Consider the following 17,581-nt stretch of genomic DNA (forward strand, 5'->3'; position numbering starts at 1 on the left):
TAATCAAAGCGATGGGATGTATGGCGGTCAACTCCATTTGTCCCATTGCCTTTTATCCCTTTTCAATGGTTACTTCTTACTTATTGGTTTTAAACATCTATTTTCATGCCTTTGTTGCCTTTTCAAATCTCATTTCAGGGCACAACATGGCCTCAGCACAGATACGACATTTCTATAACACACCAACAACAATTTCTTCAACAACAACAACAACAACACGACAACTTTTACAACAACAACAACAACAACAACAACAGCAAAAACAGCAGCAGCACACGAACAACTGCACTAGCAAACGGAAGCAATTTCAAAGCAACACGTTTCTGTGCCACACACAAACACAAAGCGAATCAGAGGCAACAGCAGCAACATTATGCCAGCCAACGCTTGCGGCAGCAGCAACATCATCAGCAAAAGGAGCAGCAGCAACAGGAGCACGAGCAACAGCAGCAGCAGCAGCAGCAACAGCAGCAGATGATGTACAAGCCAGCGAATGTCGGCAGTACTGGACCACAGATGAGATCGCTGCCCGCAGCAGTAACACCCAGCACAGGATGCGACATCCTTTGGCCGGCAGTGCTGCAACCAGCGATGATGCTGCTGTTCCTGTCAACCAGCAGCAGCAGCAGCAGCAGCAATGCCTGGCTTCTTCTGCCACTGCTTTGGTCGCTTCTACAGGGACTGCGGAGCAGGATCGCCTCGCCACGAGCACTTGCCTATCACGCCTATCTTCCAAAGCCAGTCAGGACTCTACGAAACAACAACGAAAGCTCTTTCAACACGGCGCCAGCAAAAGGGACTCCGATGCTTCAACTTCGACGGCTCCGGCAGTCAGCATCCTCATGGATATGCAAAAGTTTGCACGCTCTATTTTTCCACTGGTTATCATCTTCAATCTGCTGCCTTTATTCTATGCAGGTAAGTGGCAACACTGAATCGAATAATATTAATTAAATACAGCTGAAAGGTTTGATGAAGCTAGCTACTGTTAACAGTTAAAAAGTTAAAAAAAAGTTCACTTTTCAAGGGGGGTTTTATTGCAATTTCAAAAAGAGCTTAAAATGCATGCAAGAGGTTATATCATGCTGTAATACTTTCTCATTTGTATAATATTGTTTTAATTTTTAAACCAAAATAGTCTGCAATGGAATAACTACATTATCTAAAAGTCAATTATAGTACATAACTATGTTTGTACCCTTGTAGAGGGTATTATAATTTTAGCCAGAAGTTTCAAAAGCAGTGAAGCAGACATTTTCGACCCAATAAAGTATATATTTTTTATTAAGCAACACTAGAAGTGCCGATCTATAAACAGCCAAGGCGTTGTTAAGTAGCTGCCATAGTAACAATCCAACAAAATTATCATAGCTTAACCTTTTTACCTTCACCTTTAAAAATTCGATAAAGGCATAAAAATCGTAATATTGTTGTTTAAAAGAATACGTAATTGGAACATTTGCAAGGGTACATACACTTCGGCTTTCCGAAGCTTACTTCTTTCCTTACAAATATCTTAGTAAGTTTTCTATTTAAAAAAATGAATTTAAAATTTTACTCCTTAATACCTTAATTAAAATGCCTAGTTTAACAAAGTTTATATTACAGAACTTAATAGTTCTCCCAAATTTTTGTTGTGCACGTTTATCCTTCTCCATTTCCTTGCTGAAAACCAATTTTCCATGGCACTAATTGCCAACTCTCGAGTGTCTGGTTTATTCGAAGAGCTCAAAAAGACCTCCCAGAGTGCTCACTGTAGTCGCTGGGGCTGGTAAATAAATAATTGAAACTGTCGAAGAACATTTGCAAATCTGGCCAAACAACAACTGAGCTCATTATTTATGTACACAGTCAAATATGTATTGACTGCCAAAGGCAATGGAAAAAATTTAATGACCGGCAAAAGTGAGCGTCGCCGACAGGAAGGAAGCAGTCCGGCACCCAGCCCCTGCCCATTTTGGGTCCTTTGGTTTTTCCCTCTTTTTTAAACTCTTTGTGTGACAGTTTTGTTTTTTACATTTGGGCTGCTCATTTTTCAAAACACGCGCAAAGGCAAAAGAATGACTGAGTTGGGGTCAAGCGCGGTTGAGCCTAGAAGACAATGCGCTGGGCGGTCCTAATTGCTTCCCAGTGGCCAAAAAACAATAGCAGCACTTAATGCCAGACCCTTTTTGATGCTGGCTGGCCTTTGTTGTTGCTGCAAACTTATTAATTAAACGCGCTCATAATTATTTAAGACAAGCTGCCGCCGGGCCAAATTCAATTTGTGATCATTGCCCGATAAGCAGAGCTGCAGTAATCAGGGGCAAACGCCGAGGAACCACTGCTCTGCTCAGCTCAGCTCAGCTGCCTAATGTGGCAGAAGCGAAGGCAAACAAAAGCGTCGCCATTTCAAAAGAAATCAATGACAATTCGTTAGAGGTCCCCCGGCTTTCCGCCCCCAATTTCCACATCCCACCACCTCCCTCGCGGGACACTTGCCATCATCATCGACATTTGAGCAGCGATTAAAGACAATTGAAGCCACAGATGCAGGCACCAGAAGTCTGCTTTCTTATCAGTCCATCCATCCAATGGACGGGAGTTCGGGTTCTCTTTGCTGCTTTTCCACTCTCTGGCTCGGAAAAGCTCGCGCCTGCGCTGCCAAAACCTCCATGTTATCAATTTACCCAACTAGCGGAGACCAGCCGCCGCTTATCAGTGGGCCAGCGAATGTTTGCTGGGTTATCCGGCCTTTGTTTGGCCCAAATAAATCGCTGACTTGGCATGCCGGACCGCCAATAATGGCCGGAGCGGGGAGAGTGAAAGTCAAGACGCCAGGGCCCCGGGCACAGGTCAAAGTATCTGCCGTTCGCACAAAAACACACTCCCATTTATCTTGGGCGACGTTCTCGTCTTGGCTTCGTCTGGGTCTAATGAGATTTTCGCCAAATTAAATGAAATCGAAAATTAGGCGCGCGCCAAGTTTGCTGGCAATTTAAATTGGAGCCCAGGCCAGGCGGCAATTATCCACACACAAAGATGGCAAAGGGCAGGGGCATAATGAGCGGGAGACGAAGTCAAACAAGATTCTCACCTGTCAGCTGTAGAAGCGCCGATGGTTGCCACCTGGAATCTGCCATCTGCCATCTGCCAGTTGTCTCAAGTGGCGGCTTTGGACGGCCGATTAAAGCGCTCGTCGGCCACTCGAACAAACAGACTCGACGGCTCATTGAGCTGAAGCGAAATGAAATCCCGGGGCAAACAACTCCAAGGAGCCACTCCAGAAAAGAGCTGGGGAAAAAAAAGAAGTGCACAAAAACGAAATCATAAATTCAATTTGATTTATTTCAGTTTGTGTAGTAACCGCCTCGAGATTCAAATGGAAAAGCTTTCGCTTGATGTCATCGCAGGCTCTTCGTGCTCTCTCTCTCTCTCGCTCTCTCTCCCGCTTTTCCGACTTTCCTTCTGCCTTTCCGCTGTCCGCTTTTCCGCTTTTCCGCCTTTCTCGCTCTCAGCCTTAAATGCCGTGGCAGCAGCCGAGTGTGTTCAGTCGATTTCTGTCGGCCGTGCGGCAAACACACAGCTCGCTTTTCAGCCAACTCAAGCAGCTTTAGTATCAGCTTTCACAGCAGCCAACTCGCGTCATTAATCGCACCGTGCGACGGGCCCCACCAAACAGTTTTCCCAGCAACGCGCGCACTTTTCCCGCTCAAGGACCTCTGACTATCGCTTGTCCTTATATATTGCTTCGGCCGCTCCGGTGCCTTTAGTTTGCATATCTCCGATTGCCTAACCCACCCGTCTCGGTGTCAAAAGCGAATCCAGTCCCGGCGATAAGTTGCTGCCTGCGAAACGGAGAGCTTAGCGCTGAATTGTACAACACAAAAGTGAATTACAAATCAATTGAGAAAGCCCCTCGGCGGCGAGACGTAAATATTCAAATGGAACTTGATTTACATATTCTTTTGAAATTGCCTTGGCTGTGGTGCACAATTGAGATATTTGGGCTTTGTAAGACAGTGGAGTGGGTTGTTCAAACTGATCAATTTGGGTGGGGTGGGGTATGGATTATGGGGTTTGGCAGATCGCCTGAATAATCGTCTGCTGGTATTACAAATATTTAGCCATTAGAGCTTAATTTGGTGGTATTATTCTATACTGTGTTGCTAGATTTATTATTTATTTTCAGTCACTCTTATATTTAATCACTACGCGGTATGCATTAATATTAAAATTTATAGTTCCTTAACCCTAAACAAACTTGCTATTTTATTTTTCGTCTACATTTTTAAAGCATCTACTCAGAAAAGTATAGATGTTACAGTTAGCAATGTATAAATATACCGTATTTATAAGTGTGTGTAGTGCTATTTAAATTATTCATAAATTTTCTGTCATTCATACCTCGTGAATGTCATCCAAATTGCATTCTTAGATTCTTGGAATCAGACAATAGTCGTAATTTCCATCAAATCATTATCATTTCTCAGAAAAGAATATTATTGCATTGAGTGAATGTACCTTAGATGTGTTCACGTTCAAGTGAACTCTCTATTCAGTGGCAGCCATACAAATGCGTTATTAGTTCACATGCACAATGGCTACATATTCGTAATCGGTAACCCTCAGTGCTCTCCTTGGAACGTCCTTACACAGGAGAGCAATCTGGGAAACGATAGATTACAAAACGAATTGGAGGCTGGCAATTGTTGAGGGACTTACAACATGGCCCTCGTATTGTTTGCAATGCAGCAATAAAATCCCACACACATGATAAGAGTGGAAAAGGCAGAGGAAAGTGGGAGATGGCAATGGAATCGTGTCTACGGCAGTTATGACAACTTGGCCTGGTGCTCACCTGTTCGCCAGCTGCTTAATTGGAGTCAAAGTCTGGACGAACTTTCCAATTTCCGTTTGACCAACGGCTGCAGCTGAAAAGTGACAACTTTGATTTAGGTCAGGGCTAAACCCATTGCTCATCTCTTAATTTGATATGTTTTAAGACGTCATGTTTCAATGGATCAACTTAAAAGCGAGTTGTAAATTCAAGGTTCATTTGTAAAATTTCTATGTAAATACAAAATTTATATTTTACATGTTTTACCCATCAATATTGTTTTTAAATATTTTAAATTCCTTTCACGTTTTCACGCTTAAAAAAAAATATCAAATAGATATGCAAGCCTAGTAATAGTGCTGTAAACAATTATTATTGTTTGCTTCTATATTTTTTTAAAATTCTGTTCACGTTTTGTTATAAGTAAGCTTAAGTAATGAAACTAAGGCTTCCGAATTAAAATATAAACAAAAGTTTTTAAATCGCAGTATTAGGGGTAAGACACGTAAGATGGTAAATATAATAAAAACGCTATTAACATAGTCATATCGACTTAGATTGTTGTTCCAGTTAAGAAAAATCGTTGTGTATTTTTTACTATGCTTAAGAAGATAGTTTATCACCAGTCGGTAGCACTTAATGGCCACGAATCTTTGCCATTCCCAGGAGGTGAAGTCCTCGACCCACCAAATAGATGGACTCGGCTTGCAATTTGCATGCAGTTCGGCCATCGCTGAGAGATTGAAACGTGCCAAATGTGCAAACAGAGGGGCCGCAATCGTTTTTCCCTCTGTTTGAGTAGCCAACCTGGTGATAAGCAAACATAACCCAACGGGGCAAGGCTTGGGAAAACTCAACCCTTTTTTCCAGTTGAGACATTGCCACTAAATCAAGCCACTGCCGCCAGGTAATAGAGAGATAAAATTTGCTACGTGTGGAAAATGTGTAAGAAAAAGAAGATCCGAGTAACTTTGCAAATAATGTTGGCAGCCACTTGAGTGTTTAGGACCCTCACGCATAAATTATTTATTCATTTGCCGTCGCCGGGTTTTTATATGCATCGTTAAAATTTTCTGTTGGGGTCTCAAAGTGAATTTCGGGTACGGAGTTTCCACCTTCGACCCACTCCGAATTGAAAATAGGGTTTTTACTTTGGCTATTTTATAATGAGCTGCACTGGATTTGTTTCCAGGCTGCTAACTCGTTGCTCACATGGTTTCCTTTTGCTCCTTTGTTCGGCTTTTGCTTTGGCAGCGATTTTACCGCCGGCTGCTCGCGAGGAAAACTACAGGAACGTGCTGTGGGCGATGGGCGGTGGGCGGAGGGCGTGGTTGGTTTTCATTGAAAGTTTTTATTTATTTTCTGTTTGTGTTAGCATTCAAAAAAGTATTTTTTTGTAGCATTACCGGTTGTTCTGTTTCCGTTTATGCCATTTTCCAACAAAATTTGTAGTAATACCTCATGAATGCGGGCTAAAGTTGCGTATGTGCCACGTGTATCTAAATATTTTTTATTCAAGCCCCGACTCGAAACTAATTAGCGCCCTGTGCCGAGTGCTTGTTGTTTTGAAGGCTTTTTGCAGCAGCCAGCGTGTCCACGTCATGTGATATGAGCTGGGAAATATTGTTAGAAAAATGCTGCAACTTTTTCATTACATCAACTTGACGGCTGCCAAGTGAAAACTTTTTAGCAACCAGCAGGAGCAGTGGGAAAAGTGAGGGAAAAGGGGAAACGGGGAAAAGGACGGGCCTTGCCAGCTGTGGATTTTGTTTCTTTAATTTGTATTTAGTAAGCGGAGGATGCTAATGAGTTTGCTGATTAAAAAAGGACCGTCTTTTGATGTCCCACCTCTGAAATTTAATTTGCACAAGGTTGAGGAGCTTTAAGACTTTATTAACTGACAATAAAGGGTCATAATTTATGCAGCAGGCGATCAAACAATATTCGCAGACCTTGCAGAAAGTCTCCTGTGAACGCTCAATAGCTAATAGAAACTGGCCGAGCCAATCAATTACGGTTAGTTCACAAAGTTGAAGTCATTCTCACTTTGCTGCAGCCAGTCCATCAATCTTCTAATCAATCTGGATGGAGCAAATAGCCAGCCAAAGTTTACCCTTGCATTATGTATTTATGGGGCCGTGGGGAAGTCGAGCGAAAACTATGCCGATTTCAATAAAAATCATTAAGCGAGCACTCAGAGACCGATTCGATTGAGTTTCTGTGTGGGTGGGCAGAACTTTCCGACACATTAAATATGAACGAAATACCCCCGTAATTAAGCTAAACAGGGAAAGATAAACAAACCGCAAATGGTCATAAAATGCGATGAGGTGGCGCTATCCAAATGAACTTCTTTGGCCAAACACATTTCCAATCGAATTATAAATAAACAGAGGCGGCCTGAACAAAATAAACCCCAACAGGAAGCCAATTCAAATAGCCCGAGTCAGCGCTGTTTGTCGAATTCATAATTTCTAATGGCACAGGTCTTATGGCTGATTACCCAATTTGAATTTTCAATATTTCCGGGAATCTGAATTTCAGGCTGGTAAAGGCGCAAATATTTCATATTTGGCGGTGATGTGCTGATGCTGCCTACAAGTTCGCATTGTTTCCGTATATAAAGGAAATAATTTTACTTACCCAGAAAGATGAGGCTTTAAGGCGGAAATTTCATTAATCTTTGTCGCACGTTTCTGGGCATATTAAAACATCTCTTTTGTGATACGTGAATGTATATAAAACGAGACAGACGAGAGTCGAGCATCTTTGTGTAAGCTTTAAAAATCTCCCCCCATAAAAGCCAATGTGAAACATGCAACAAGCTGGGTCAGGAAGCGGGCCATAAGAAGGCCATCTACCAGCTACTGTGTCGAGGTTACACCCACACCCTCCCACTGGCACACACAGAAACACACACTTGCCTGCATGCGAGTATAAATCCCCCATTCATGTGGGCTACAATGAGGCCCAGAGACGCTTGTCCAAAGAACTAAGACAAAGGATACACAGAAATCAAGTTTAAGTGCAGTTGAAGGCGGAAACATGAGCCTTATACACGACGAGAAACTCTATGATCGTATTACTCATCAAAAAAAGTTTACTGATTTTAGTAACATTTTACTTAAACCGGAATTAGATTGTGGGTTGTATATTACTTATTTCAAGTTATCTTTCAATTTTCAACAAATTGAAAAGCCTCAAACTTTAAGCTAGTCCACAATAATTTCCAAATGATTCTTTCTAACATGATAGAAAAAGTTAAGAAAAGTTAATTCTGTTTTTGTACAACATTAAAATCATTTAATAAATAGATAATTGTAAAACATTAAAATCATTGACGAAATTGTTGATCTACTAAGACCTATTTAAATAAAAATTTTAGTGCAGAAAACAAGAAGAAAATTAATTTTTTTCTATTCATGCTATCTTGTTTTTATTATATTCAAATTTATTTATTTACAATTCTAGTCAACACTTTGTTGCATTAATCTTACTAGTTTTGATTTTATTTTTTTCTATTTATTTACTTTTAATGTGTGTAGTTGGGTAATAACACTTTTTAAAGTTGCCTCCTATTGTCATATTGACTATATTTTTATCTGCATCAAGGTAATGGCAGTTTATTGCGGCTCGCTTATAAATCAGAGCCGTTCGCTGGCCAAGTTGCCAAGTGCCGCCGAAACAAGTGCAATTATTTTAATGCACTTTTGACTTTTGACATTGCAGGACAGCGCAACAACACGGCGACAGCCTTAAAGCAGTGCTCGAGCATTTATGCGGCTATTGTCCCGATACACACACAACTCACAGCACACAGCACACAACGCAGAACACAAACACGAACACAATCGCAATCGCACGGCACTCGGCGGAGAAGACTCCTTGAGTCGCCGCTGCCAAGGTCGCGCCGTGCAGTTGAACTTGACAAAGGATTTGCCTGGCATTCGCCTAGCGGCTTTAATTCTGCATGCAATTTCATAAACGTTTTTCTCCTCCACCCGTGCAATTTTCCATAATTTTTTTTGTTGCGCAGAGCGGTCCTGGTAGTCAAGTTAACCCTTCAACGATTCGCTGGCAAAACAAATTGAATTTATGTGCCAGAGCACACGAGAGCACGCAGAAATGTTGCTAACGTCACTGACAGACGGCGATGGGCGATGCTTACGCACTCTAGGGGGCCGTGCCACCCCTTTCATCTTTCTCCACTTCCTCACCCCCTCCCCTGGGCGGCCACGTCATGGCCCATTTGTTCTATGACCTCTCACCCTCCGCTCGAAAGGACTGCCTTTCGCCAGCATAAACAAATTTTGCAAATGTGCGCATAAAACTTACGAAATTGCAAAAATTTATTTTATTTCACAGCACACACACACTCACACTCACACATACAGCGTGGCAGTGACAAGCGCCATTCCTCGTCATTTCCTTTATTTGCCGCCTGATATGAGGGGCTGGTATCCTGTCATCTTGGCCTCTGTTTATCTGTGTTTGTGGCTCGTCGCCTTCTGGCGCTAATTTAATTAAGACTCATAGACAAAGAAGCCTGACGAACCAACAATATGAGTCAGTGCAATGTGTGGTAAATCTTTTCAAGTGACTCCCCGGCCCGGCTCGAATATTCAGGCATAAACAAATATAAATTATCATTTCGTCCTTTTATAGTCGGCTATAAAACACAATAGCACGCATTTAAGTCAAGTACTCGGCCACGTTGCGTATACGACTCGTTGGCCGGGCGGTGGCTGCATTTCATTTAATTTTACGCCAGCCGCACGGCAAACATAATTTGATTGATGCGCCCGCGGCTTGCATGTGTAAGCTAAAAATAAACTGATAAATTGACTTATTACAACATAATTCGCCTGCTGGCAAAAGGAAAGGGGCGTTTTAACTTTTTGACAACTGTTTCAGTTTTTTTTTTTTACAAATTACAAATATGTGTACGTGGAAAAAAGGCAGACAGGAAGACATAATTTATGCACGGCCCAAGCCCAGGTAAAATGGGTTCGGGAAGCGAGCGAAAGGCGAGCATTTCATTAATATTAATTGAGCAATTCAAAGGGACAGCAACAAAGAGCAATTGAGTCACGAAAACGAGGCGTAATAAAGGCCAAAAAGCCAGTTAGTTCCAGGCATACTTGGAGCTCTTTTAAACGCACTCGGAGTGCAGACAAATGGGGCCAAATAAATAAAAATAAATATTTAAATAGCCAAGCCTTTTTACCACAATTCGCTCAGCGGGCATGCCACTAAGTGCGGCAGAATCAAATGGAAAAATGGCAACTGCCACAAACATTGACAGGACCTGCTCTTGATCCCAAGAAGGGCAAGTTATTTGCGTGAGCGGCTCAATTAAAAGGCTGTTTTCAGCACGTGGTCCCCAGTGCTGGCTTAAAACACAGTCCTCTATCCTTAAGCTCCTTGAAATTGTTGCCCCTTTGTCCCGTACGCTGTTAACTGTTCGCTGTAAATTGAATTCGTGTTGCCATTGATAACGACTGACAGCAGCTGTAGCCATTTATGCGAGAACTTGGTCTGCATTAGTTTTTATATTCAATTCCGCTTACCTTCCATTTGGCACTGAAAAAACTTGTCAAAAATTGTTGCCCGTCTGGTTCCTGTTTTGAATTCGACCAGCCATGTCAGCGATGGCCATTCAAGGGCCACATCCATTTTCACTGGCGCAAAAAGAGAAAGGCGAGAAAGTGAACATTTTTTTGATTCTTTTATACTCTTTTAACGAGGTTTTATAATTCGCTTTGCTTGGGCACTATGCTGGGGGGAACTGACTTCATGAGACAAACTAAATCTAAGCTATGATTTAATGCAATCAATTTCAGTATCAATTAAACCGATTAATAAGTATTTATTTATTCAATATGAAATGATAGAAAAGTATACACAATTAAATCTAACATTGGTTGTTTTAAAAGATGTGAATAAATAAATTTTTTTTCTCGCTCATGTTATAAAATATTTTTTGGGAGATCACAGCGTTAAACAATTTGTTTTTTTTTTTTTTGCAATTTAAGTACAGTATTTACATTTTCTGCAAAGGGAATCTTTAGTTAAACGTTTACTTTGTATTCTATGACTATAAATGCAATGTAACTAAATTTTACTATTAATTAATTTATTTGATATTTGTTAATAATTAGTAATATTAGTAATAAGTAACTAAGACAAGTAAATAAACATTCACACTTTTCAAGCTTTAAATTTAATTTCCGCTTGGTTAGAGATTTTTAGCTTCGTCTAGTGCATAGAAACCTCCATACAATCACTTCAATATTATTTTTATGTTTTATTTTCGTTTTTAAATGAATCGAATGGATGGCTGTCAAGGTTTGTTTCGATGTAATTGAATTTTTCGCCTCCCTTCCGACGGCCGCACAGCAGCGATAATTAAGTATACGTGTCGTGTGCAAAGCTGCCAAGTCAGGACTCATAGTGCAGTGCCCAGGCAATTATTGTCAGCTCGGCGGTGGATGAGCAGCGCAGCTCAGAAGCTATTTGATCGGATAATAGACACTTGAAATTGCATTCAGGCGGCGGAAAGTGCAAGGACCCACTCTCCGGCCGGACAGCATTAATCATGTGTCAGTGGCAGACAAAGGACTCCCTTGGACAGCTCGGTTTGCCCTCGAGGGCTGTGATTTTTGGTCGAATTCCCAGTCGAGTGTCACTCTTGATGAAGTGCGTGTGTAGTGGGAGGGGGAAGGGAGAAGGGGGAACGGAGAAGGATATCAGGATATCACACATACGCACTGGAGGCGACAAGTTTTGGGCTGTCCACAGCCTGTCAGGCATTTCATGCACAGTCGAGCGGCTGATAGGCAGTCCTCGCAATTTATGGCAGGCAATTTGTTTCTGTGGGCGGTGGGCCATGGGTGTTAGGTGGTGGTTATGGCATTTGTCAGTGCCATTCGTGTGTGGGGAGGGATTTATGACAAGTGATGGCCCAGTGGATCGACCGATAATCTCAACCGTGCACAGCCAGGCAATCTCAATCGCAGTCACTGGCAATATGCAAATGCCCACTTTCTCTCCCCCAAAACATCCAGATAAAACCAATCGGGTAATCGCCGGCCGATTCCATTTCGAAAGTGAGCAGCTAGGGAGAAAAGAGCTTCCGCATGAGTAACAGCGCCATGGTGGCCGTGGCCATCTGCTGCATCCTCGTCCTGCTGGCCGTCTTCATCGTGATCATCATAGTCGTCGGGCAGACCATCGAGGAGCCCAAATGAGACATGCTCCAGCTGGGACCTGGCAACTTCCCAGATGGATAACAGAGGCCCCCCAACTGTTAGTTTGCTGGGGCCGTCAGCAAAAATCGTTGCCACCTCATCAGCATCTGCAACATCACCAAAATCATCATCTCAACCCGACGGAAAATAAGCAGAGGAAACAGGAGCAGAAGGATTAGAAGAAGCGGAGGAAATGCGTCCCATCGTCAGTATCCATTGGCTGTGATGTGAAATTTTTAGAATTTGTGAAGCAAAAATCAATCGAGAAACCAACAAACATAACACAAAAGGAGCAACTAAATTTTTGAACATTCCGCATCCAAAGGACACACATCTTCATGTAGCATTTCTCTGTGTGTTAAGTGTTGTTAATATATGGTAATTGTATATATAGACACACAATCTATGAATACGAAAATATATAGATATCTAGACAGACTTATGTACTTATATATGGATATATATGTGTAACCCAACCGTCGTAACGTTGCGTTCTTTTTTATAAAAGTGTTGTTAACAAACCGATTTTTATTGATGTTTTATTGATGTTGAATACAACGTATATACATGCATACACACACGCAAGTGGAATAAGTTTACATTAAAAGTCCAGCGAAGTCAAAATTGATGATCGGAAATCTTAGAAAGCGCATCCTGGAAGGATAAGGATAAAGCGAAGGAGGCGGAGCAGGACAATAGGGAATGCAACTGGAGAGCTCAATTGTTTATTATACCGTAAGATCATATCAAGTCGGAATGAATGATGCCAGCAATCGCACTTGTTAATTGCACAGCGATGGAGGCGAATCCCCGATGGGATTCGACAGGAACTGGAGCATAGATATACCTACTTATATTTGGAGGATATGAATTATATAGCGGAGATATGCATTTTATATATCAAGAAACTTTTATATAAGTTTTACGTGTACGTGTACCTAGAAGTAGCCAAAACTCGTGTATACAACAAAAATAAGCTGTTATCAACTATGTAACTTACTCAATACAAATAAAAGGAATTATAAAACTTAAAAAAAATATAAAAATTAATAAAGCCATAGCCCCAACCACTCAACTACTCCAATTAAACCAATTCAATGCAAAACGTACGTGCGGTGTGAGCAATACAAAAAATAAAATTCCCCTTAATTCAATTTTAATCAATGCAAATGCCAGACTCAGCGAACACAATATTCAACAAATGATCAACTCGCGGTGCATAAATTAATATATTAATTGAATATAAACATCAACAACAATGGTCATTGTCAGAGCAGAGAGAAAGGTAAGCCGAACATAAACATTTTAATGCAGTGAGGATTGACTATCCCTGAATTTATTTCCACTTAAGAGTTTCTAATACGTTTTATTTGAATGCCCAAGCACCACAGCTAGACACAGTTCCTTTTACTGCCAGGGTGGGCAATAAAGTTTCATTGCTGTCAATTTGATTAAAATTGATATGCCCAGTTACTTGGACCAGCTGCAGTCCAAGATCCAGAGTCGGAAATCTAATAGTTTCGAGTGGCGGAGGATCCGTTCTCAAGGGCTTGGGGCGGCAAGCTGCTGGGAAATAGCTGCGAGAAAACTTCAGGAGGCCGAACAAAAAGTCAACTTGATGAATATTTCCACCTCAGTCCGCATCAAGTAATCATAAAGTGATGGAAATTCAATTTACACAGCATTAAATATGGCAAAATGGGCCAACTTGGGGGTGGCAATTTATATGTGTTTTCATGTTTTGCGTTTGTGTGGTTTATTATTATGCAGATTAGGGCAAGTTCTACCTTTACCTTTCGGCATCACCGACTTCACCCACTTCATCCACTTGATTCTCGTGTGTCTGAGTGTGCATAAAAAGCCGCCCCCGAGCAGCTTGTCCCACCGACCCCCGTCTCCCCTTATGCAAATTACGTTTCATTTTGAATTTCTGCTACCTTTTTTGCCAGAGAAAGCCAGCACACACACTCGCACACTTTATGGCCATTCAATGCCTTGGCCAAATTGAAGCTGACGGCAAATGTCACGTTTTATGACTGCGTTTGCATATCAACAGTTTCGTGTGTGCTGTGTGTACTGTGTGTGTGCTCAAGGTGTGTGTGTGTGTGTGAGCTGCATCCGATGGAAACACTCGAAATGCTCGAGTGCCCATCTGGTTTCTCACTTAGTCAGCATTATGCAAATGGCCCGCTCCTTCCAATTTCAATTTGTTTGTTTATGAATTGCTGTTAACACAAATTAATTGTCCAATTCCAGGGCAGATTGTGATTGTCGGCTGGCATTAGTGGGCGGCATTCGGTAGGCGCGGATGTGAATCCCAATCGGAATCTGAATCCAAGTCCAAATCCGACAGTGCGCAAAAGCAATTATGGGAAGGAAATTGCTCAATTAGAAAGTCGAAATCGAAAGCCAAACTAAAACACACAAAAACGTGGAAAATACAGGCAGCAAAGGCGCACAGATCTAAACGACAAGATGTTAAGTAGGAAAACTAGACAAGGACTAATTTCATTGCAACTTAAAGTAGCCTACAAAAAATAGAAGCCCGTTCTATTAAAAATTTTAAGGAAAGAATTTTGAGCAGATAATAAATTAGTTTGAATTTAATTCTCTTTTACCTGCTCAAACTACTCAATTTGAGTCATATTAAATTATTTCATGCTAAAAAAAAATTCTACAAGAATTTAAGCATAAGATAATAATATATTAAATTTCTTAAATACACGTAATTAAATAATAAAATTTATATTTAATTTAAAACGGTTTTAAAGGATAATGATTTCTGTGCCTATTAAATAATTAATTAATTTTTTTTTGTGTCTAAGAACTAAGTTTAAGGCACCAAATTTCAACTCATAAAATAAGATTTTTTTTTTAAATCTCTTATAGATAAATAATTAAATAATAAAATTTATATTTAATTTAAAAAGTTCTAATTTCTGTAAGAAGTAAATCAACCAAAATGCACTTTTTTATGGCTTTTCCTCTTTAAAAACGTTGTCTTTTTCGATGATTGCGCATAAGTAGAACTATCGTATTACTTTCGCTTACATTTGCATGATGAACTTCTCAAAATGGCAGCAAGATAGCTCCATGAATTGCAGTCAGCGATGTGTAAAGCGCAGATAGAAGATGTCCAGTGAATGCTGGCAATGTTAGAGATGGCGGGCGGCACTTCCAAGGACAAAATCGAGGGCGAGAAATAAACGGCTGCCTAATGACTCGAAATTTAATGCAGTTTTGTGAAATGTAGTAAAACCAATTGGCAGGCTAGTGTTTTGGGGGAGGATGTTCGCACAAGTCATGGCCAAAAGTGGACTGCAAAATGGCGCTGAGTCAACTGTCAATTAATCAATTTAGCCAGCCCTCAAGCTGGCTAGGCCATCAATTTAATGTGGGCACGTTAACGTTAGGAACACAAAACCGTTGCCAGGCTGTAACAAATGTTGGCGTTTTTAAAACCAAATTACAACCGTGGAAAATGACTTGACAACAAACAGAAAGATTTCGCCCACGCATACACAATGGGCATATTTTTCATCAGTGGCATATTCAGCTCGTAGCTCCTGTTCCTGATGTTTTCGGCATTTCTGGGCCTCCTTTGGGCCATGTCGCTACGCATTTTAATGCCGCCGGCGAGTCGGACCCAGATTTATGGCTATTTATTGAGCATAAGTGTTGGCAATTTATGAACCAGCCGCGCCCAGTTCCCCCACTCCAAAATGGCATTTTAATAAGTGACTAAGAGCGCAGAGCTTTTGCGTGTGTCTTTGTGCTGAAATGAAGATTTATAAACCGCCCCGAGCAGTTTCAACTCCCGAAAGTCGGGTTCAGCACACCCATAAATCTCCCACAGAATCTTGGTTAGTTTATTGAATTATCAGCGGGCTGATGTGTGGGTGGGTTTGACATTGTCTGACATAAAACTAAAGGAAATATCAAACACGTGCGCCAGTCACAGGGCACTTATGTAAACACATTCCGCACGGCTCCCCGTCTCCGTTTATATTTATAGTTTTATTTGTCTAAGGTTTGCTGTGACGGCATTTAAATTTGCCCCGCTTCGACTTATCTACATCTCGCGTATTTTGTTCATTTCCCACACACAAACACATATACACACACCATGTTCCCTGTCCTTTGGCACACGCATTTCCACTTAATTTTCCTGACTCATTTAAATAAATTTGTTTGGTTTCTGTGGCCTTAAGTATGCGAAACACGTTTTGGGTAAAATCTGAGAAAAATAATTTTCCCAAGCATACTTTTTGGGGCCAAACAACATTGACTTGCAATTAGGGAAAATACTATAAAATGTATTTATTTCTTTTAAAGAATCCCCCAAAACAGTACTAGGAAACTGTTCGCAAAAAATAATAAGGTCCATCGCCGCAAAAACCTCAAGACCACACTGGAAAAGAGAGGCCAATGAAGTGCTGCATTCGCAATGCCAAACCGACACGAAACTTTGCACACACAACGTGGGAGACAACAAATTAAAACTTTAAGCTTCGAAGCGCCGCAAAAGAATAATTTCAATGTCTAAAATCTTAACATTGACAGCAGATGCTGCAGAAAAGGGCCACTAGATCAGGGTTACGGCACAGTGCAGGCCACTTCAGCGGCAGCCAACTCAAGCCCAATGCCCCGCAGCGATGTGCACTTGGAATCAATCAATAATTGCCCATTGAAGGCAGCTGCTGGAAGACTAGTTGGTTGGCTGCTCCTACCGATGGCACGCCATGATTGATTAGCGGCATGCAACACGAGGTGCTTCAGCAGAAACCCGACTAGACAGCATAATATGGCGCTTATTGCATTTAGTCCCCGGGCCGCCTCTTTTCCTTTCGTTTATTTTCCGTGCCATGGCCACGGGACGGACTGCTGGTGATATTGCATTGTATCTTTGGAATCGCCAGTGCAGGCAGGACCCTCAAGGATGCTCGAGTTGCAGTCGATGGTCTTATCCGCCCGCTCAATCTCTTTGACTGCCGCTCGCATTTCGATTATGTCAATTTTCTCCTTCTACTCGGGTCATTTAATTGCCACCCCTTATTAACCCCTGAACAGAAATGTGATGCATCCAGCCGCCTTACACTTAAAGAATTTATTGTGGTTTCACAGAAATATCTTACAAGCTCACAAATTAACCGAACCGCAGCCACCCAAAAGCTTCATAAAACCTGAGGCATTGAACATTTTTGAAACCAGAAATATACTTTTTAAAGATCAATAAATTAAGATAAACTATCTTGGGTAGTATTTACATTAACTGGAGTATCATACATTTTATTATTTTTTTAAGATTAAATCATTATTCCGAACCTTGAGTCCACAAAAACCATCAATTCATTTTAGGTATACATTTATTTTAAGATTTAATCAATTAATATATCTTAAATTTGTTTACCGTGCAGATCCTCTGACTTCAGAAAAACATTTAATTCATATTGACTCTTTGGTTTCTCTTTCGTTGCAGGTACGTTCGCAAGAGTTAATCAAAAGCGTGAGT

The 17,581-nt window shown here is 41.2% G+C and overlaps 2 protein-coding genes across 12 annotated transcripts in view; both read left to right on the forward strand.

Moving 5' to 3' along the window:
* Window positions 1-17,581, forward strand: part of LOC128252301 (cubilin) — a 52,917-nt gene that overhangs the window by 19,006 nt on the left and 16,330 nt on the right. For 9 of the 11 annotated variants that reach the window (XR_008267299.1, XR_008267298.1, XR_008267300.1 and 6 more), the window contains one exon: window positions 139-918. Coding sequence is in view for 8 of the 11 variants with exons in the window: in XM_052979927.1 (XP_052835887.1) it covers window positions 147-918 (772 nt within the window). In the remaining 3 variants the exon portion in view is untranslated. Of the gene's footprint in view, window positions 1-138; window positions 919-13,272; window positions 13,355-17,548; window positions 17,576-17,581 lie in introns of those variants that run through there. The other 2 variants (XM_052979945.1, XM_052979998.1) reach the window with 2 other exon arrangements.
* LOC128252517 (uncharacterized) lies at window positions 11,959-12,069 on the forward strand. Its single transcript, XM_052980296.1, has one exon. It carries the CDS (start codon window positions 11,959-11,961, stop codon window positions 12,067-12,069), a length of 111 nt encoding a protein of 36 aa, XP_052836256.1.

This window comes from Drosophila gunungcola, chromosome 3R (genome assembly GCF_025200985.1).
Source record: "Drosophila gunungcola strain Sukarami chromosome 3R, Dgunungcola_SK_2, whole genome shotgun sequence".
Taxonomy (NCBI): Eukaryota; Metazoa; Arthropoda; class Insecta; order Diptera; family Drosophilidae; genus Drosophila; species Drosophila gunungcola.